At 49.1% G+C, this 17,201-nt stretch overlaps 8 protein-coding genes across 8 annotated transcripts; 3 read left to right on the top strand and 5 right to left on the bottom strand.

Annotated features, from left to right (window-relative positions):
* Positions 1-518: 518 nt before the first annotated feature.
* On the bottom strand, positions 519-2,366 carry UV8b_06317 (uncharacterized protein; the record flags this gene model as incomplete). Its single annotated transcript, XM_043143814.1, has 1 exon — positions 519-2,366. The coding sequence occupies one exon, from the start codon at positions 2,364-2,366 to the stop codon at positions 519-521; it is 1,848 nt and encodes a 615-aa protein (XP_042999749.1).
* Positions 2,367-5,995: 3,629 nt separating this feature from the next.
* Positions 5,996-7,176, top strand: UV8b_06318 (uncharacterized protein; the record flags this gene model as incomplete). Its single annotated transcript, XM_043143815.1, has 3 exons — positions 5,996-6,044; positions 6,104-6,144; positions 6,505-7,176. 3 exons carry the CDS (start codon positions 5,996-5,998, stop codon positions 7,174-7,176), a joined length of 762 nt encoding a protein of 253 aa, XP_042999750.1.
* Positions 7,177-7,592: 416 nt separating this feature from the next.
* UV8b_06319 (uncharacterized protein) lies at positions 7,593-8,456 on the bottom strand (the record flags this gene model as incomplete). Its single annotated transcript, XM_043143816.1, has 1 exon — positions 7,593-8,456. One exon carries the CDS (start codon positions 8,454-8,456, stop codon positions 7,593-7,595), a length of 864 nt encoding a protein of 287 aa, XP_042999751.1.
* Positions 8,457-9,307: 851 nt separating this feature from the next.
* On the bottom strand, positions 9,308-9,786 carry UV8b_06320 (uncharacterized protein; the record flags this gene model as incomplete). The annotated part of the gene is made up of 2 exons (XM_043143817.1): positions 9,308-9,474; positions 9,666-9,786. The coding sequence occupies 2 exons, from the start codon at positions 9,784-9,786 to the stop codon at positions 9,308-9,310; spliced, it is 288 nt and encodes a 95-aa protein (XP_042999752.1).
* A 755-nt stretch (positions 9,787-10,541) lies between these two features.
* UV8b_06321 (uncharacterized protein) lies at positions 10,542-12,441 on the bottom strand (the record flags this gene model as incomplete). The annotated part of the gene is made up of 2 exons (XM_043143818.1): positions 10,542-11,121; positions 11,195-12,441. The coding sequence occupies 2 exons, from the start codon at positions 12,439-12,441 to the stop codon at positions 10,542-10,544; spliced, it is 1,827 nt and encodes a 608-aa protein (XP_042999753.1).
* Positions 12,442-13,536: 1,095 nt separating this feature from the next.
* UV8b_06322 (uncharacterized protein) lies at positions 13,537-13,941 on the top strand (the record flags this gene model as incomplete). Its single annotated transcript, XM_043143819.1, has 3 exons — positions 13,537-13,587; positions 13,656-13,715; positions 13,780-13,941. The coding sequence occupies 3 exons, from the start codon at positions 13,537-13,539 to the stop codon at positions 13,939-13,941; spliced, it is 273 nt and encodes a 90-aa protein (XP_042999754.1).
* A 122-nt stretch (positions 13,942-14,063) lies between these two features.
* Positions 14,064-14,602, bottom strand: UV8b_06323 (uncharacterized protein; the record flags this gene model as incomplete). Its single annotated transcript, XM_043143820.1, has 4 exons — positions 14,064-14,162; positions 14,220-14,290; positions 14,364-14,442; positions 14,516-14,602. The coding sequence occupies 4 exons, from the start codon at positions 14,600-14,602 to the stop codon at positions 14,064-14,066; spliced, it is 336 nt and encodes a 111-aa protein (XP_042999755.1).
* Positions 14,603-15,956: 1,354 nt separating this feature from the next.
* Positions 15,957-16,760, top strand: UV8b_06324 (uncharacterized protein; the record flags this gene model as incomplete). Its single annotated transcript, XM_043143821.1, has 1 exon — positions 15,957-16,760. One exon carries the CDS (start codon positions 15,957-15,959, stop codon positions 16,758-16,760), a length of 804 nt encoding a protein of 267 aa, XP_042999756.1.
* Between the last annotated feature and the right edge of the window lie 441 nt (positions 16,761-17,201).

The following is a 17,201-nucleotide window of genomic DNA, read 5'->3' on the forward strand; positions in this document are numbered from 1 at the left end:
ATGGGCGTCCAGTGGGACATGATTTCTTTTACTGTAATTATTAACTGCCAAGTTGGTGTCTGAGGGACCTGATTCCCACAGGCTGTGCCACAAACGAGACATTTGCTTTGCGTAAAGTAAGCGGGTGACGGGCGCCCAGTGCATGAGAAACGTGGACAAATAAGCCAGTCAATCAAAACATGCTGACCAAACTCACCGGACTTAAATACATATCCACACCAACATTCACAAACGTGCTTATTTTTCTTCTTGAGCGGGTAATTTCTGGTTATCATCCTAGCTAAGTTTGGATAAACAGAAAGCGAGCCGAGACCCCAATCCGTCCTCATCGTCGCAACACCCATCCAATCTATTCACATTGACCACTGCCATGACGCGCAATTTACCGTTGCCCTGCACTGCGCAGTATTCCGACCAGCGTGTGACAACGTCACAGCAGCGGCTCCCCGAACAAGAGTTACGTTGATGACGATGATTAGACCTCAGCCACGATTGACGAGGTTCGAGACCAAAATCCCTTACCAACCGCCAACCCACTCAACATCTCCAAAATCGGTGGGCTTGTGATCCCGGCGCCAGTTCAGATCCCTACCTTTGATTCTGTGGGCTTCCTTCGCACGATCTTTGCCCCAGTGCTTATTTGTGTTGCATGAATGATCCCGAACGCCAGTTTCACAAATCTTATGCCCAAAACCACATCGACGTTGGGGTTTCAAGTAGACCAACTTCTCAGCCTCCGTGAACGCGCTTTGGCCTCTGCGACGCTCACCCAATGCGGCCCACTTGTCGAAGCTCAGTCTCTTGGACGGAGGGGAATAGCGAGGAGTCATCTCCGCGAGTGCCCTGACGGGAGACTCTTGGAAAAAGAAGCCGTCAGCAACAAGATCGTCATCCACGTCACCCTTGATGGTTACTTGAGACACAGGTCCAGCGTCCAGAATGTCATCCTTCTTCACCTCGATTTGGCTTTCCTGGCTCCATGTGCGAGAGTTGAATTCCTGAAGACTCTTTCTCTGTTCTTCCTGTTCCACCTCTTCGTCCTCATCCCACATGTCACTCCAGCTCTTCGATACAGCTCCATCACGACGGCCCAAGATAGTTGGCGTTGGCAATGCGAAAGGTTTCGTCATGGCAATTGGGAGAGAGCCAGCTGAAGGTGACACGACGGTACGGCGCGTCTTGTCGTTGATTGCAAGAGACCTCATAGCGACATCAAGCTGCGAACCAAAGCCTGATGACATTGAAGGGGTTTGGGCATAAGCAGAGCACCAGTCAGCTGTGTCCCCGGACTTTGAGAACAAGTCTTCCGTGTAGCTCTCGATGTCGGGGATGACACTGAGTTGTCGAGGCTGACCATGAGAATCGGCGTGAAGAGCTTTGGTCCACGGGAAGGCACCAGTTTGGTTGTCCACATGAGAGCTTTGGATGGACGGAGTGCGGAGTGGTTCACGGTTGGCTGATGCAACTGCAGCCTTTTCTGCTCCACAAAAGTCGTCCAGAGATTCATCCTCGGTGGTAAAGCTGACTACACGGAGCAGAGCATCCCGGGCACCTTCCAGCGAACGTCGTCGAGGATCCAAGTTCATACACTGCACAATAACTTCGTACGTGTCTTGCGACATATCCGGGAAAACGTCGAACAGGCTTTGCTTGTCGCGAGAAAAATCCAAAAAGAGGGGATCGGCTTCCGTTGGGGTCGTGAATGGATTTCGCGAGAACAGAATGTTCAGTAAGCAGATGCCTATAGCCCAGATATCGGCTTCGGCAGGAGAGTACCCTGCGCCAGCTGAATCAAACTGCTCGGGTGCCATATATCGATCGCTTCCGACCGTCATTTCAAAAGACCACTTGTCCTTGGTCGCTAAGCCGAAGTCACCTAGCTTCATTGCACCATCCTGCGTAAGGAAGATGTTCTCAGGTTTGATGTCGCGGTGGAAGACACCCTTGGAGTGAATATAGGCAACGGCATCAACAAGTTGCAACATGAATTGACGAACGTGCTCGGTTTCCAGAGGTCCATGACCGTTTCTGATCGCTTCGTACAAGTCGCCCTGAGAACAGAATTCCATGACTAAATAGACATGGGCCTCGGTTTCAAAAGAATGAAGAAGGTTCACAATGTTGACGTGGGTTCCGAGATTCCTATGCAGCACGAGCTCTTCTGATTTTTCGTCGACGGCGAGCTCAACTCCCACATCCGAGGTGGCAGACTTCTTCGTCAAGCATTTGATGGCAACAGTCTCACATGTCATCATGTCTTGTGCCACAAAAACCATGCCGAAGGACCCATGGTTCAGAGGCCTGATTGTTCGATATCGGCCATCGAGGAGGACGTCACTAACGAAATGGTCCTTCAAGCACTCCATCGTTCGAAGAGAGAGAGAGAGAGAGAGAGAGAGAGAGAAAGAAAAAAGATTGAGAGGGGCGTAAAAACTCGGGCTGTAACCTGTAAAGACGGATAGTTATACAATGACTTTTGCTGATATGTGCGGTTTTTATCCTGGCTGCAGAAAAGGAAAAGTACAGAAATTCAGTATGGTGATGATATTGGAACTTGAAGCCGCTAGATCTGATACACTAGGGCCGTGGGTTTGAAATTGAGATGCTGGAACCGGAGAGTGACGACCAAAAAAATGTGACTCGTTGAATGTACAATATGAGCGAGAAGATGAGAAAGAAAGTATGGAAACAGCAAATGTTGGGCTTCGGTGTGTGCGGTATAATCAATAGGTCATTGGCAAGTATGGGGGTCGAGGAAACAAAAGAGAAGCGTCTGTATCAAAAGGTCGTGACGAACAAAAGGTAAGAGCCGAATGGCTCGAACGTGAACAAGAAGCAAGCGAGAAAGGTCGTTATGATGACATGGATGATCGTAGAATAGCGTCCCGATGTAGGAGACAATGGCCTAGTGAAAGGCAAGGTGCCCGTAGGTAGCAGATGTTGATGCCGACAGGTGGAAGTGTATGCAGGTCCCGAGCAGCGTAAAGCCACCAGTGCTTTCAAAGCAGAACCAACACTTGGAACTTAAGCCGAGTTCCGTTCGGATTCCGACCTCGAAGCATCAACTGTCGAAATCCGTCTTGGAGCGTGACGTCCTCGTGATAGTTGTCCGTTTAACGTGTCGTGCGGGGAGAGACCCCAACCGACCCAATGTTGGCGGAATGAGGTTGCCGTAATGGCCCTTTGGGCGGGTCTTTCGATTGAATTGGCAACCACGGCCGGAAGGTTGATGTGCAGAGACGAGAATATGCGGGCAACGCTATCAGGCTACCCAGCTGGATGTTGAGTTGTTACTGTCGGTCCAGATCCTGAGCTCGACGGGTAGCAAGATTTGTCAGCCCTAGGGGAAAAAAAAACAACGGGTGCTGTAGAACAAGGGTCCTTCTTTCTCTCGGTGGTCAACGACGAGTGGCAGTCAATCAACGAGAATGGAAATTGCGTGCACGGGTCATGAAAGGCCAAGAGGTTGAGTCACACGGGGGAGCGGGAAATTGCGGCCTGGTGCAAGGTGAAATTGGAATTCGCAACAACGCAGAGAAAGAAGGCCCGCCTCGGAGCAGGAGAGGAGATGGATGGGAGAAGGGGATGGAATGAGAATGGGGAATTGCGATGGAAGGAAGATAAAGGGTTAAAGGTGAAGGTATGAGGAAGAGGAGGGAACTGGCGGTGATGTGATGGATGTGATGTGGATGGGATGGAACTGGGTGGAAGCTGGTCCGTAGAAGGGGAGGGGGGGCGTGTGTCACTGGATAAGATCTGGGGGAGACTGGAGCAGCGAACGAGAAGAACACGGGTGGGGACGAATGCCGACGTACGGAGTACTGTGGTGTGGGAATGGGCGGTACGATGGGCGACCAAGCCACCAACCACCACCACTTAAAGCTGGCCACAGCCTGCATGGATCCGGCTTAGCGCCATGCCAGGGCGATTGGATGGTGGGAGTGCGTAACGCGCAGCAACCGATTTTTAATGCGGAGCTGCAACTAGTCCTACATTAGGAGGGATACCCCATATATACATATATAACTGTGCATCTCGTAATTCCTGCTCTGTAGCTCGCAATTGCACCGCGCTTGTAAACTCTTGTCCTATACGCTGCGCGTAGCTAGGTAGATATCCAAATTTCCTAAACACCCCGCTACCTTAGGTACCTAAGGCACCTAATGTTCTTAGGGTACTATCGCATTGTGGGAAATTTTTGACAGAAGGACCCGCGGCTGGTTACCTGTCAGAGAGTGAAATTGTATAGTATCTTTATATACACATGTACGCAGCAGGGTACTTTCAGTCTGTTTAGGACTAGTGCATCTGCGTATTTAAAAGTCCGTTGCTGTCACGTTTATGCACTCAGGCAGCAGAGAGCGGTGTCATGTACTCCGTTCGGAGTAGTCACACCACAATTCTTCGTTTATAGAGGCCCGTTCAAGGTGCTAAGCGCCGATTTCGCACTGGGCTGTGCATTCAAACCGGGGGGCGAAGAGGTGACAGAACGAGCCTGGTTTACCCCATCCATATTCTGGTTGGCTTACTGGCTTTGCCCAGTAAGCCAAGAAAAGCGACGCTATCAATTCCCGTGATATGTTAAGGATGCTTAGAGCGACCTTTGTTATCCTGCCTCTACTTTCTTGATTTTATTATAGCAGTCATAGCTGGATTATCTACCAGATCGGAACCTAAATCCGCAGTTGGAAATGGGAGGTGGTCCGTTCGTCGTGCAAGCAAGCATGTCGAGATAGACCTACCTTAGGTACGGAGTACTTGGCACCTGATGGCGGCAACGGAGCACACGTGAGCAAATTCCAACACGCAGAGGCGCTAAGCGGACCCCCTTTGAATGTCTGGCTCACTTGCCTGACGGTAGTATGTACTCCGTACCAGACCCCTCGTCAACAATTGCAGTCAACAAACTGGTGCCAAGTGGCACGTTTTTAGGGCGAATTGTTCTTAAAAGTGGGACACCCCAGGATGCTGACACATGGTTGGCCCGCCCCCCTGGCAGCCCCATTCTAAAGCAAATGAGGATCCCGACATGGTGATCGCACAGTGTCAAAACTGCAGGTGTACTCCGTGCAACCAGAGGCCAAATTAGAAAGGTGCACCAGCGTTTACCTGACTACACCGCTAGATACTAAAAAGCGACTCGCTGGAATAGCGAGGTTCCTCGTCAAGTTTCGTCTCTGTCAGGTCCTCTTGTGCACCAAGTCCCCTGCAGAATTTATGTTCATAAGCCCCCACTTTCCTCGCTCTCAGGGGGAACCAATACCAAGGGATGACGCGTGGCACTTGATCCAGCAGCATGACAACAGGTCATCATAAATTCACAATGCATGTGTAATGCTGTCCTTGAGCAAGAGCGTAATGAATGAGTCCATCAAAAGCAGGAAAGGAAGGTACATGTATGTTTCGAACGGAAACAAAGCTAAGCCCGATGATAGGTTGTCACGGTTGCTGAAACTCACTACAAATATGCCGGCGGCCAACACTCGAAAGAGTTTCCAAATCAAATCTAAATCGATAGAGCCTGCACCATCAAGCCAAGTTCGCATTCCTGTCTTTTAGTTCAATGATGAAGCAAAGATCAGCTACAGATAGATCATCAACGGCACTTGGGCCTTGACCGCTCCTCGGTCACGTTTGGCTCATTGGGCAGGGAAGCTGTTTTCACACGTGTGCCTGTGCAACCTGCATTAGGTCCAAGAATAGCCCCACCATTGGCCATTATTAACCCCCCCCCCCAATCTTTGGAACATCAAACCATTCCTCACGGAAATAGCATTTTTACTCGCACGATACCCAGTCGTATACCTGAAATAACCAATGCACGACAAGTAGCGTTCTGCCCGATTTATTTATGTTTTGTTGCAGCTCAAGCCATACATAGCATTTTGTCGGCGGTGTTGGACCGCCTCATGTGGACGACAGCGCCCCCCTTCATTCGCGGCCGAGGACACCAACTGCTTCTTCCGATAGCTTGTTAAGCAGATCAATGGAGACCATGCTTGCCACGGCCTTTGCGGATTTCGACGTTGTGATTCTCGACATTGGTAATCGCCTCGCTCGGTTAAGCCTCGTCTCCTTTGCTGACTTGAGTTTTGGCCTGCAGAAGGGACAATATGTCCAATCACTTTCGTCCACGATGTATTGGTAAGCTTGGTCTTCTCCTTTGTCTCATTCATAAGACGGCTTGGATCATCATCGCCATGTCTCTGCATTCCTTCTCTCTGTTTCTTTTTAATAAAAAACATCCGTTCCTGCCTGCTTGCGTGTTCTTTTTTTTTTTTTTTTTTTTTTTTTTGGCTGCCTATCCCTAACGTTGGTTTGCCTGCATATCCTCCAATGTCCAAATTGGGACATCAACAACAAATACATTGCTTAACCTGAAACCATGGCTGCCCAAATATGCACTACGCAGGGCTCTGCAGGCATGTTCTCCATGTTTAGCATGTTTTAGCATGGGCGTCATAGTCAATGCGCAAGTCAGCTGACCCAAATGTGCATGAGTAGTTTCCGTATGCCCTGAAAGCACTTCCTAAATATCTCGATGATCATTGGAATACCATCGGATTTGCTCCATACCAGAAATCGTTTCCCGAAGACTGTAGAGCTGATCGCTTGGCATTCGAAAGCCATGTTCACGATCTGGTCGCCAGGGATGTCAAGGCACCATACCTAAAGGCTCTTCAGGGGCTTCTGTGGGAATCTGGCTATCATTCGGGAGAAATCAAGGCGCCCGTCTATTGTGATGTCGCTCCATTCATTTCAGCGGCTTACTCTGCAAGGAAGATTCTCATCATCTACTCCTCAGGGTCTGTTCGGGCACAGAAGTTGTTCTTCGCGCACACGACTGCAGAACCCTCAAACTTGACACAGTTTATCTCTGGCTGGTTTGATACTGTCAACGCCGGGCCAAAGACGGAACCCAGTAGCTATGCTACTATACTTGCCAGCTACAAGGAGATCAAACCCTCGAGGTGGCTTTTCCTAAGTGACAACCCACTGGAAGTGCGCGCGGCGTTGTTGGCAGGCTTGCGCAGCCTTGTTGTGGCTCGTCCGGGGAATGCCCCTCTCCCCCCAGATAGTTACTTCTCTAGCATCGCCATTCCAGACTTTTCTCACCAGTCCGAAACCAAAATCAAGCAGTCTTTGGAAGCTTTGGAACAGGTTACTGAGTACTGATTAAGATCAAACTCAACGCCCAGAAATAGATTCTGACCTACCCATGCTTGAGGGATTGAGCGAAATCTGCCGTGATAATGAAATGGGTCCATTCATAGTCGAGGATGAGGGATGGATAAATGATTATGGATAAAATCAAAGAGAGACTATTTTCATCGATTCCAAGCCCAAGTGTGTAAGTATGGTTGATGCGGCAAGATGAAAAGCATCGCAATTGTGTACCGACCCTTGAACCTCTGGGAACAGTTGGTCCAAATCCTGACGATTGATCAAGCCACTGCTCGAGCATTATCCCTTTCTAGCACTCCATTCCGTATACGGTTCCAACCAAGAAGGCGGTTCGAACTGGTTAACCAGATTCCCATACGACGAGCCAGTGGTGCTCAGGTTTACAGCCAATGGTGCAGTGTATTGGTTCACGTGGGCGGCACTTTCGTCAACGTGATGGAGAAATTATTTCTTGTCCGGCCAGAATTTATCTCCGTTTTCGGAAAGGCGTGGTGGGTGACTCGTGTGTCTGGAGGCTTCACCCACAAGCTGTAGGCCAGTTTTTGCGTCTTCTTCGAACGCTCTAGAGAGTAACCCAGGGATTCCATAATCGACCAAAGTCTTTCGTCTGTGAAGTAGCGAGAATTATCGACACAGCTACGCGGCAACACAAGGAACAGCGAGGGAAAAGGAAGTTCGCTTCTGGCTTGTCTGGGTGTATGACAATGTCGCAAGAATGACAAGGTTCGGAGGAGCATTTGCCCTCGTTCTTCTGGACTTGGAACGAAATTCAGGACCAAGCTCAGCGATATAATGTCGAACTTGTCGGAGGCATGCTCTGGAAGCGGCCGGTGCATGAAATCTTGTTGGATTATACCAGGCTCTTGGCTATTCAGGTCTATGTGAACCATGTCGAAAAGGCCACTGGCTGAGCAGGCGTTGCGAGTGCTCAGGCAACCAACTTCCAGCATTCGAGGTCGATGGCTCAGTTTATTCACGCTATCCAGCGGGAGCCATTCGAGCAGAACTCTCGAAGTGTCTCCGCCTCTGTCATTTCTCTGGCCCTGCAGGCTAGCTTGCTGATACCGGGAAAGTCCTCCCAGGCTTGATATCTCTTCGGTGATGGCAGCCGCCGTCTTTTCGTCGCCTTGAGCTGTTGCTCGGCGCTGATTTTTCTGCAATTGATGATGCTTGTTAATAAGCTTGCGACTTGCCTCGCGAGACATGCATCGTCTGGTTGGCCGAGCCGTCGGTGGCCTGCCGCTTTGAAGGCTCTTGCGTGTAGGTCTCATCGAACAAGTTGCGCTGCACACCAAAATCGTAGTAGTGAAGTGCCCGCGGAAAAAAAAAAAAGAAAAAAAAAAGAAAGTATGAGAGACAGAAGGGTTGGTGTGATAGTATTCTCGGCTGAAAGCTCAGAATAAGAGACGGTCCTTTAGGCTCGATACGAAGCGACCTGAAGTGCGTATCTCTTAGCGCATGTTCACCAGAGGCACTCGCTGGTACGAGAAAGACCTTGATTCTACGGAGTAGTCCGTACAGAGTATGAGATCACAGCTCACAGGAGCTCCACCGTCACGTGAGATTCAGCAGCATCGAAAGACTGGGTTTGATTGACCAGCACCCCTGATGAAGAAGGCATAGTTTAGGTACCTAGGTAGTTGAGGCTTCAACAAAATATCTGCCAGTCTATTCCTGTGATACAAACCAAACCAACTCCGTCTCCCAAAGTACCTCGAGTCAGTTTTCTCCTGAACCCTGGGCACGATGGCCACCGGCGGAAAGAAAGATATGGGGTAAGCTTGTCTCGAGCAGTAATCTGACGAGCGGCTATGAGAGAATAATCTTCCAAGTCGTTCTCGGAGTCCAAGCTATCTGTGGCAACCACTCGTATTCGTACTCGTACAAACAATCTGAACACTGGGCACACAACGGCTCTGTTTGTTCCTTGCGCCGCTGTCACAAATAGAACACTTGTGATTCCCAAGTCTAGCTCCTAGACCCCTAATTTTCTGTTTATGTAGTTCGCGTATGTCTAAAATATGCCTGATGCCTGGATTACTGTTGTCCGCAAGTCCTCGTCGCCAAGGGAAAAATCGCTACAAAACGATGGGCGCAATGCTGCACTATCCATGACGCAAATTCAAGAAGACCGCATATTGTTCAAGTGCTTCATCGTAAGAAAGTTCATGTCAAGGAATCGATCGACACAATTTCGGAGGCAATTTTCTTCTGTGCCATCGAGCTTCGAGTTCTTGATAGTACCGGTAACGCACTTTTGCCAGCACGTCTTGGTAAGGTTGTGGGTCTCTAATTGGATAGGTTAGTCAACCAGAGGAGAAGAAAAAAAAGTTTAGAGACGGACGATTGACGAGAGCCGATGCAAGCTTGGGGACACAAATATGCAAGGTAGAGATGGCATTGCTTGGGGCAGAGAAAATGTAAAATGTGCATGTTTGCATCGCAAACTCCCGCGGGTCCGCGAAGCAGCACCGACTAACGTGATTGAATTTGTGACCGCTGCTGCTCGTTGGCGAGGAATTGGCGCAACTCGGCCTTGTCTTTATCATTGAGCTTTTCGAGATCTAGGTTATCGACACCCGTTTGTGCGGCATTCATCATGATGGTGGTGAGTTGCAAATGTTTGTGTGAATTCGTTGAACGATTTGAGTACAGTATGAGACGGCGAGAGTTTAAGCTTGGAGAGAGCCTTGCAGACGTTTTTAAGCCGCTACCCTATACGCCGCGCCCCTTTTGTGGAGGCCATGTCCACGAGCTGTTCCTGCCCGTGGAAGGTTCAAGGCAAGGCAAGAACGGATTATTGATACTTGCGGGACAAGGCCTCCCAGTATTGATTGCCCTGCTTGCTACCCGGGATCTACAACCGACAAGAATACACATGTCGTCACGTATTGAATCAATGGCAAGCACAAACACCTCACTCATCTTCTATTTCGCCATCCCATATCATATTGTACGTGCGTTGGACCAGAAAAGCGCGAGATTGTCCACTCGAGATAAATCTGATCCTTGAAAACCAGAACCATTACAAGTGTATATAACATGCCACCAGGTAAGCTAGTCGCATTTATATGTCACTATGTATCAGATGTCGATAATTCAATTGACAGCTTGCACATCCTCAATCAGTTGTCTTTCTCTTGAGGCTGTTTATAGATGCTAACCAGAGCGGGTGCACGGTATCCACTGTCGGCACACTCTGCAGTCAACGAGGTTATTGAAAGGAAAAGACGAGAAGAAAGGTGTTATTACCCCCCCCCCCCTCCCCTGCTTGTCCCAGTCGACGTGAGCGTCGGCAAGACAAGCCAACCCACAGCAAACTTGAATCCAAAAGCCAGGTCAAGTAAAAAATTTCATCATATGTACCTCTTCCATCGGGCCCAGCCCAACATTAAAGAGCAAACAAGAACCATGGTTGCAATGATACCAAAGAACGCCGCTAGGCTACCCGTGCCTTGAAAAGGAACAGTTACGTTCATTCCAAAGACACCGCTAATGAGATTGAGCGGTACCAAGACTGATGCAAGAAACGTAATCTTGCTCAAGACACGATTCGTATCCGTACCTTGCGATATGTTGTTGATTGACAGAGTCGCCAAATAATTGCTGTGAGCTCGTGAAAGCATTTTTTCAAAGTGCCCAAGATTGGTCGCCATGGTGACGACGTGATCTTGTATGTCACCCAAGTACATGCCAATGTCCATGTGAGGAGTAACTTGATAATTTTCGTTGCATCGCTTGGTAAATCCTCGCAAGACGTCAGCCTTGCCGCCTAAAAGACGTAATAAAGCCATGCAGTTTTTGCGAACTCGTCCAATAGAACGTAGAAACGAGCTCGAGTCATCTTGTCGCATGACGAACACTTCATCTTCGATAGCATCTGCCTCAAGCTCTATGGTGCGGATGGCCGGCGCAAAGCAGTCCACAATATTATCGCTGTTTCATCCAATCTTGTTAGCCCATACCCCATATCCGAACGTCTGAGTCGACTGCTCAACAAGTAACTTACATCAAAGCGTAACATATCCAATCGCTGCTGAGCGACACATACTCTTTCAGAGCTGTAATCCTCTTGCGAACTTGGGAAGCATGGGAGTTCGGGGCGAAACTGAAGCTGAGAGTCCCTTCCCGAAACACCAAAACGTAAATATTGAAGGGCTCATACTCAATGCCATCTGGTTCTTCGACAACATTGAACGAGCGGAAACAGGCAAAGTAATACGAGGGGAAGAGTTCAATCTTCTCTCGGGCCTCTTGCGTGATAATGTCCTCAATGGTCAGCGGATGCACACCGAAGGCCCTGCAGATGCCCTGAACTTCCTCTTTCGAGGCTCTGTTGACGTTGAGCCACCACACGCCGTTCGCATCGTTCTTCGGCAATTCAAAGAGGCCGCGAATGTCCTCCCCAGGAAGCACAAGGTCCCCCATCTCAGCAGCATGAATGGTTGATTCCCAAGCAGATGAGAAAAAGCTGAACCTGTTACTGTCGAATGGATGAACAGGGATCTTGCTAGGAACTTCCCTCGACTTTTTTTCTTGAAAGGAGTCGTCCGATGGCACATCCAAGATATCGCCATCAACTGTAGCCAGTTGAGTTTGCTGATTGTTTGATTCCACCCGCAGGTCGTCAAATTCTGGAGCGGGGAAGCGACGGCCCTCTAGATGGGCAGCACGTTCAGCATTGACAAAATTCTCCAGATAATCAAAGTCGATCCTGAGTTCGTGATTTCGATTGCCATCCTGTACGGGAAAGCAGACGTCATCTTCCGCAGCTTTATTCGTCAAAAGGCTTCTGGCATCCTTGTCAGCAGTCCGGGCAGTACTTCTGTGGCTGCGTCTACTAGACGTGGACATTGACCGCCCGTGTGCATCCTCGTATTCGCATTTCGGCTCTGAGAATGACATATCTCTTTCCCGTCGCCGAGCTTGAGCGAATGCTTTAACAGAGTTGGGAGGAGAGGCCTCTCTACCATCAACTGGTGTTTCCACAGTAAATCGACGGCCATGGCGAGAGGATTGTGGTATCTCAGGAGCATCCTCATCGATGATTGCCTCCTCGAAGTCGCGTACCCTGATATCCGGAGTTCGAGCCCCCATATCGGTATCAGCCTGTCGAGATCCATAAAGGGAGTCAAACGTCCCGCGACGCGGTCGCTCAGCCCGATGAGACGAGGTTAATTCCTGCCGGTGATCGTCCAACTCAGGAACGGGAGTATCATATCCTCCGTCGGATGTCATCCCATCTAGGTCAGACATTGCTGCAAAATCCTTTCAGAAATGGCTTTCGTAGGAAACCAAGAACTTGAACGAGGTTGTAAAAATGGTTCTGAATCGCAAAGAGCACTCGGAAGAGCTCGCTATAAACTGAAAATACTTGAGGAATTAGAGAGCATAGCTATTCTCACGCTTGACAATGCCCATCCATCAACAAGCGGAGGCTAACACCCCAGACCCGGCGCGACGGATGCGCGCCGAGTATTATTCGGTAGCAAACCGTTAAATCTGACTGAAGATGTCGTTTGAAAACAAGTCGTGAGTTGAATCTTGAAAAGAATTGGGTCGATGATTCTTTTGCAGCCAGTTATGGAGGCTTCAGGTTTATTCCGCTATAGACCCAGAACCAAGGCCCGAGAAGCGAAGTTGCGGCCGCGGTTTTACTGATGAGTTGAGCCAACTTGAAGGTTTTTACTGGCAATGGGGAAGAACTGTGCAGGTGATGTGCAGGCTGCCGTGGATATATGGTATCCTGCCCAGCAATATTTACCGCAAGAAACTTGGTTAAGGTTTCTGTTCGATGAGAGTAAAAAGGTTGTTGTTCCTGGTATGTTGAAAGAAAGGTAAAAAGATCCAGATAGAAAAACAGGCTCACAAAGACCGACGAAAGTTTTGAATAAATTGAAAAATTGGTGTATATTAGATATGTGAGCCGGGGCGGCGACTGGGAGAATAAGGACGAAGTTGGGCAAGGGAAATTTTTATTCACTCGGTACGGAGGGCTGACACCTTTGTAGGTACCAGACATGTCTGGTAATTTTCTTCAAACATCAGAGCCTGTATACATAGGTACCTACCTACCTAAGGTAGTGGAGTGGGTGGGCCTACTGCATACCTGATTAGAGATCTGGTGCACCACCCAAAGCTAGAGCTTGACGTGGTCATTTGGTCCATCCCCATCTTTTTATCGTGGCAGTTTCAACAACAAACCAACCTCGATCGACCATCTGGCCCGCATTCAGGATCTGGCTTCCAAACTCTCGAAAAGTATACCTTTGAAAGTCTTGACATAGCTACCTCCACTCCCGGTCGTCAAACTCTTGCGGAAGCTCACACGACCCTGTACTCTGCAGCGCCATGGCAGATGAGCTGTTGGATAAAGTTCGCGACCTTCTTGAGGGGCAGATTGTATGCCAATCCAGGATACGATGTTCACTTCAGGATCCTGAGTTTGTCGCTAACTCGTTGGATGTCAGGATTTTGATGGACAGAGGCAGACGGAGGCGATCACCACCTCACTTCTCCCGCTGTCTGCGGTACGAATCAGTTCACGATCCCTAATACAGAAGAACCTCACTAACGCAACCCGGCCACTACTAGCTGGTGGCATTCGCTATCGGCTATCAACTCCAAGACATCCAAAAAACCGTGTACATTGGTCTAGCTGGAACTGCATTGACATTTCTAGTCGTCGTACCACCTTGGCCGTTTTACAAGTCGAAGCCTATCAAATGGTTGCCAGCTGGGGCCGGATGGCAATAGGCTTGGTTTCTTGACTTTAATAGAATTAACCGAGATTGCTTGTTATTCATACTACTTTGCGTCGAGTTGTGCTCCAGGTCTGAGGCGTGCTGACCACTTATGCTGTTCACTCCAAGGTCCCTTTACCGGCCATACTTCTGGAATTCCCAATCCCGATTATCCAGGGGACAGACTGATCTGGCTTTCAACCAACGCGAGATGCAGTGGAAATGAAACGCATGCTATGTGAAAGTTAGGAGAAAAAACTGGTCAGGTTCGAATCATTTGGGGATTCATACGTTGCATATCCCCCAAGCCACTGTGCATTCCTCGCTCGTAGCAGATGCTTGGTTTGCTTGGCACTCAATACCTGTATTTCAATCGTTAGCGCTCTGCGCTTGAGTCCGTTCAAGGCTCGATAACAGGGGTACGGGATATCGTACAAAGATCCATGATGTGGTTGCGGCAGATAGCACAATTATCAACCACGATATCCCAGGCCCAAAGGGCAACAGCATTCCACTGTCAACTGATTAGAATCGATCACAAACCCAAAGGGGAAAAGATGCAGTGTGCTAGAATTATCATCATTAACCTTCTTCACTTCGAATTTCTTCTTGCCGTCTGTAGCATCGGCTTTTTTGGCCGCAGATGAGACATCGTTCATTTCCACGTCCGCCATGGCGTTTAAATTGTGACGAGCTTTTAGAACGCAAAGCCTGGCAAACAAACAGCGCCGACTGCGAGTTTCTTTATATCAACTCGAATCAATACGAATGTAACGCGAGACCGAAGACAATGAGTGAGAAACATCCCCGAGGAGACGTTCATCTTCAAAATGGTTGAGGTTCCTGACCTAGATGGCTTCGGGAGCGTATATCAAAGGCCGAAAAGAGCTCAAAAGCTACAGTACGGGTTTGTAAAGTTTCTATCAGAACGGTAGTTTACGTCTTGCGAGTAGTAGGCGGTTCTCTAGTTGCCGGCTGTAGCATCGATTCGTTGATTGCTGGTAATGTTATGTCCTCAACTAGGTACTTAGGTATTACGATAGTAGTAGGGAACCTTTAAGGCTCCCTCTCACCTTGGTGGAGCACCGGCTGGGCCTCGATTTCGAGCAGGAGGAAGTACCAGCCTTAGATACCTAGAGATATCAACGTGCAAGGTTTGCAACTACCCCACTAGTATGAAAACAAAAGTTTTAACTATCTATTGACCAATATATATAGGTTAATTTCAGGTTTATTTTTATGTGTGTATATATTTTGGATTAGCTAAAACTACCTAATGTATATCTCCCACTGTAGTACCAAGTCGCCAGCTGAGGGCATTATTGCTATAGGCAGTATGCGTATGCAAATACCGGGCTCAGCCCTTCAGCATATGTCGTCACCGCCTTCTCAAGGAGCCGTGGCGCAAGGGCAGTGCGATCGAACACACGTTATTCACAGGGAACCACGCAAGCATGACTAACTCGCCACGTCCTTGTATCGTAACCAGCGATTTTAACAGATAAAGCAGACGTACCACAATTACAAGGCGCCTGCTTGAATCTGCCGTGGAACATCTTCTCTATCCAACTGGGTGCCAGTATCCTCGCACCCCGATTGGTGTCTTAAACTCTCCGCTTATTGCCCCAGCTTCTACTCAACTCATCTTTAGCTTCGGTTCTTGACCTGCGTCACGAGCTCTCTGCCTGCAAGATGGGCGAAACGCCATCGCAGCCGAGAGAGACTCCAGTGCGACGAAAGCACGGTCGTCAGCGTACTGCTAAATCAGCTGCCCATAAAGCGTATGCGTCTGAGAACGATGTAGCGTCACTAGAACCGTTTCGACCGTTATACTCTCCTCAAACGCCCAGTAAATTCGGCAATAGTACCAACATGGCAATGGAATCGTACCCGAGTCAAGCCCCTGATTCCAAAGCAAGGCCTAGGAACAAGTCAAGATTAAAGAACGGTCCGACATCTCCCGAATCTGCGCCATTTTGCGTCCAAACTCCTCCCCCACGCGCAAATTCTAGCCGTCCCGCAAGCAAGATGGCCTTCGCAGGAGCAACTTTTCACGCATCACCCGCGCCTTCAGCACTACCGATTCCCAGTTTTCTTTCCAAGTCCTCGAGTGAGACGCCTGTCAGTAAGGCCACGGTTGAGGACTCATCACTGCGATCCAGTGATGGGCATGTAACAACACCATTTCGTCCCGCATCGCTACCCCATACGATTGAATCACCGCTTGATTTCATGTTTCGCGCGCATCGTGAGGAACAGCGCCGCACCCGAGGCGGCGGTTTAACAGAATCCACGGCAGGCCCAAAGTCTCCCCAGACGATGCCTCAGCTTAAATCGATCGGGCCATCAGTACTATCGAGTCTACCAAACCCAAGACGATCCTATCTGAGAGAGCCCTTCGGCGGCATAGATGCCTCAGAGCTGGATGGGACGCCTGGCAGAGCCATGGGACCGGCATTTTCCACGCCGTATCAAGAACGAATCAAAGCAGCTCGCTCTACTTCGCACTTGAACATATCGCAGACTCGTTCACAAGATTCCAGCGTGTTGGAAAAGAGCCATCCAGACGACCCGACCGAAGCCCTCAAGAAATTTCTTTTCGGGAACGTGGAATCGGTTTCATCCAAACCTGCGAGAGCGACACCAGAGAATAGCAGTATACCTCCCCGGAGGACTACTGCTGAGGGTGCAGTGTCTAGCGCAAATGAATCCAGAGCCGCGGAACCTCGTATGAACGAGATTGAGGCAATGGAAAACGACCTGCGCAGGATTTTAAAACTAGACATTGGTACAAACTCAAACTTGACGGGCCAAACTTCCATTTCCCGGTAGGAGTGGCGATGTGTCGTGGCCCCTAGCAATGGATTTCCTACATTTTCACCACCAACCTACGACACGTCAACTTGGATCTTCTATGGCATTCAACGAGTGGCATTGTCTGAAAGTATGTGCAATCATAGGAGGCTTTGCATCTCATCTTGCACATTTTTGTCAATCTTGAACGGGGCAAAGGATTCTCATTGGTTATTATATGAGTTTTGAATGAAAATAGACGCAACCAGCTGGCGGACGCACTTTGACTCAACATGTTGTCTGTCTCAGCTTGCGGATGCAATCTCACATTGGCAATTGTTTCTTCTTCTCCACTTTCTAGACCCCAGAGGTCAAAGTACGTCATATATGTTTTGACCATGTGATTACCGATGACCTCGTCAGACCAGTTGTGCCACAATGCGTCTGTTCAGCAAGGGATATCGGAGAAATGCAGGTGGT

The sequence above is a fragment of the Ustilaginoidea virens genome, chromosome 5 (genome assembly GCF_000687475.1).
Source record: "Ustilaginoidea virens chromosome 5, complete sequence".
NCBI lineage: Eukaryota > Fungi > Ascomycota > Sordariomycetes > Hypocreales > Clavicipitaceae > Ustilaginoidea > Ustilaginoidea virens.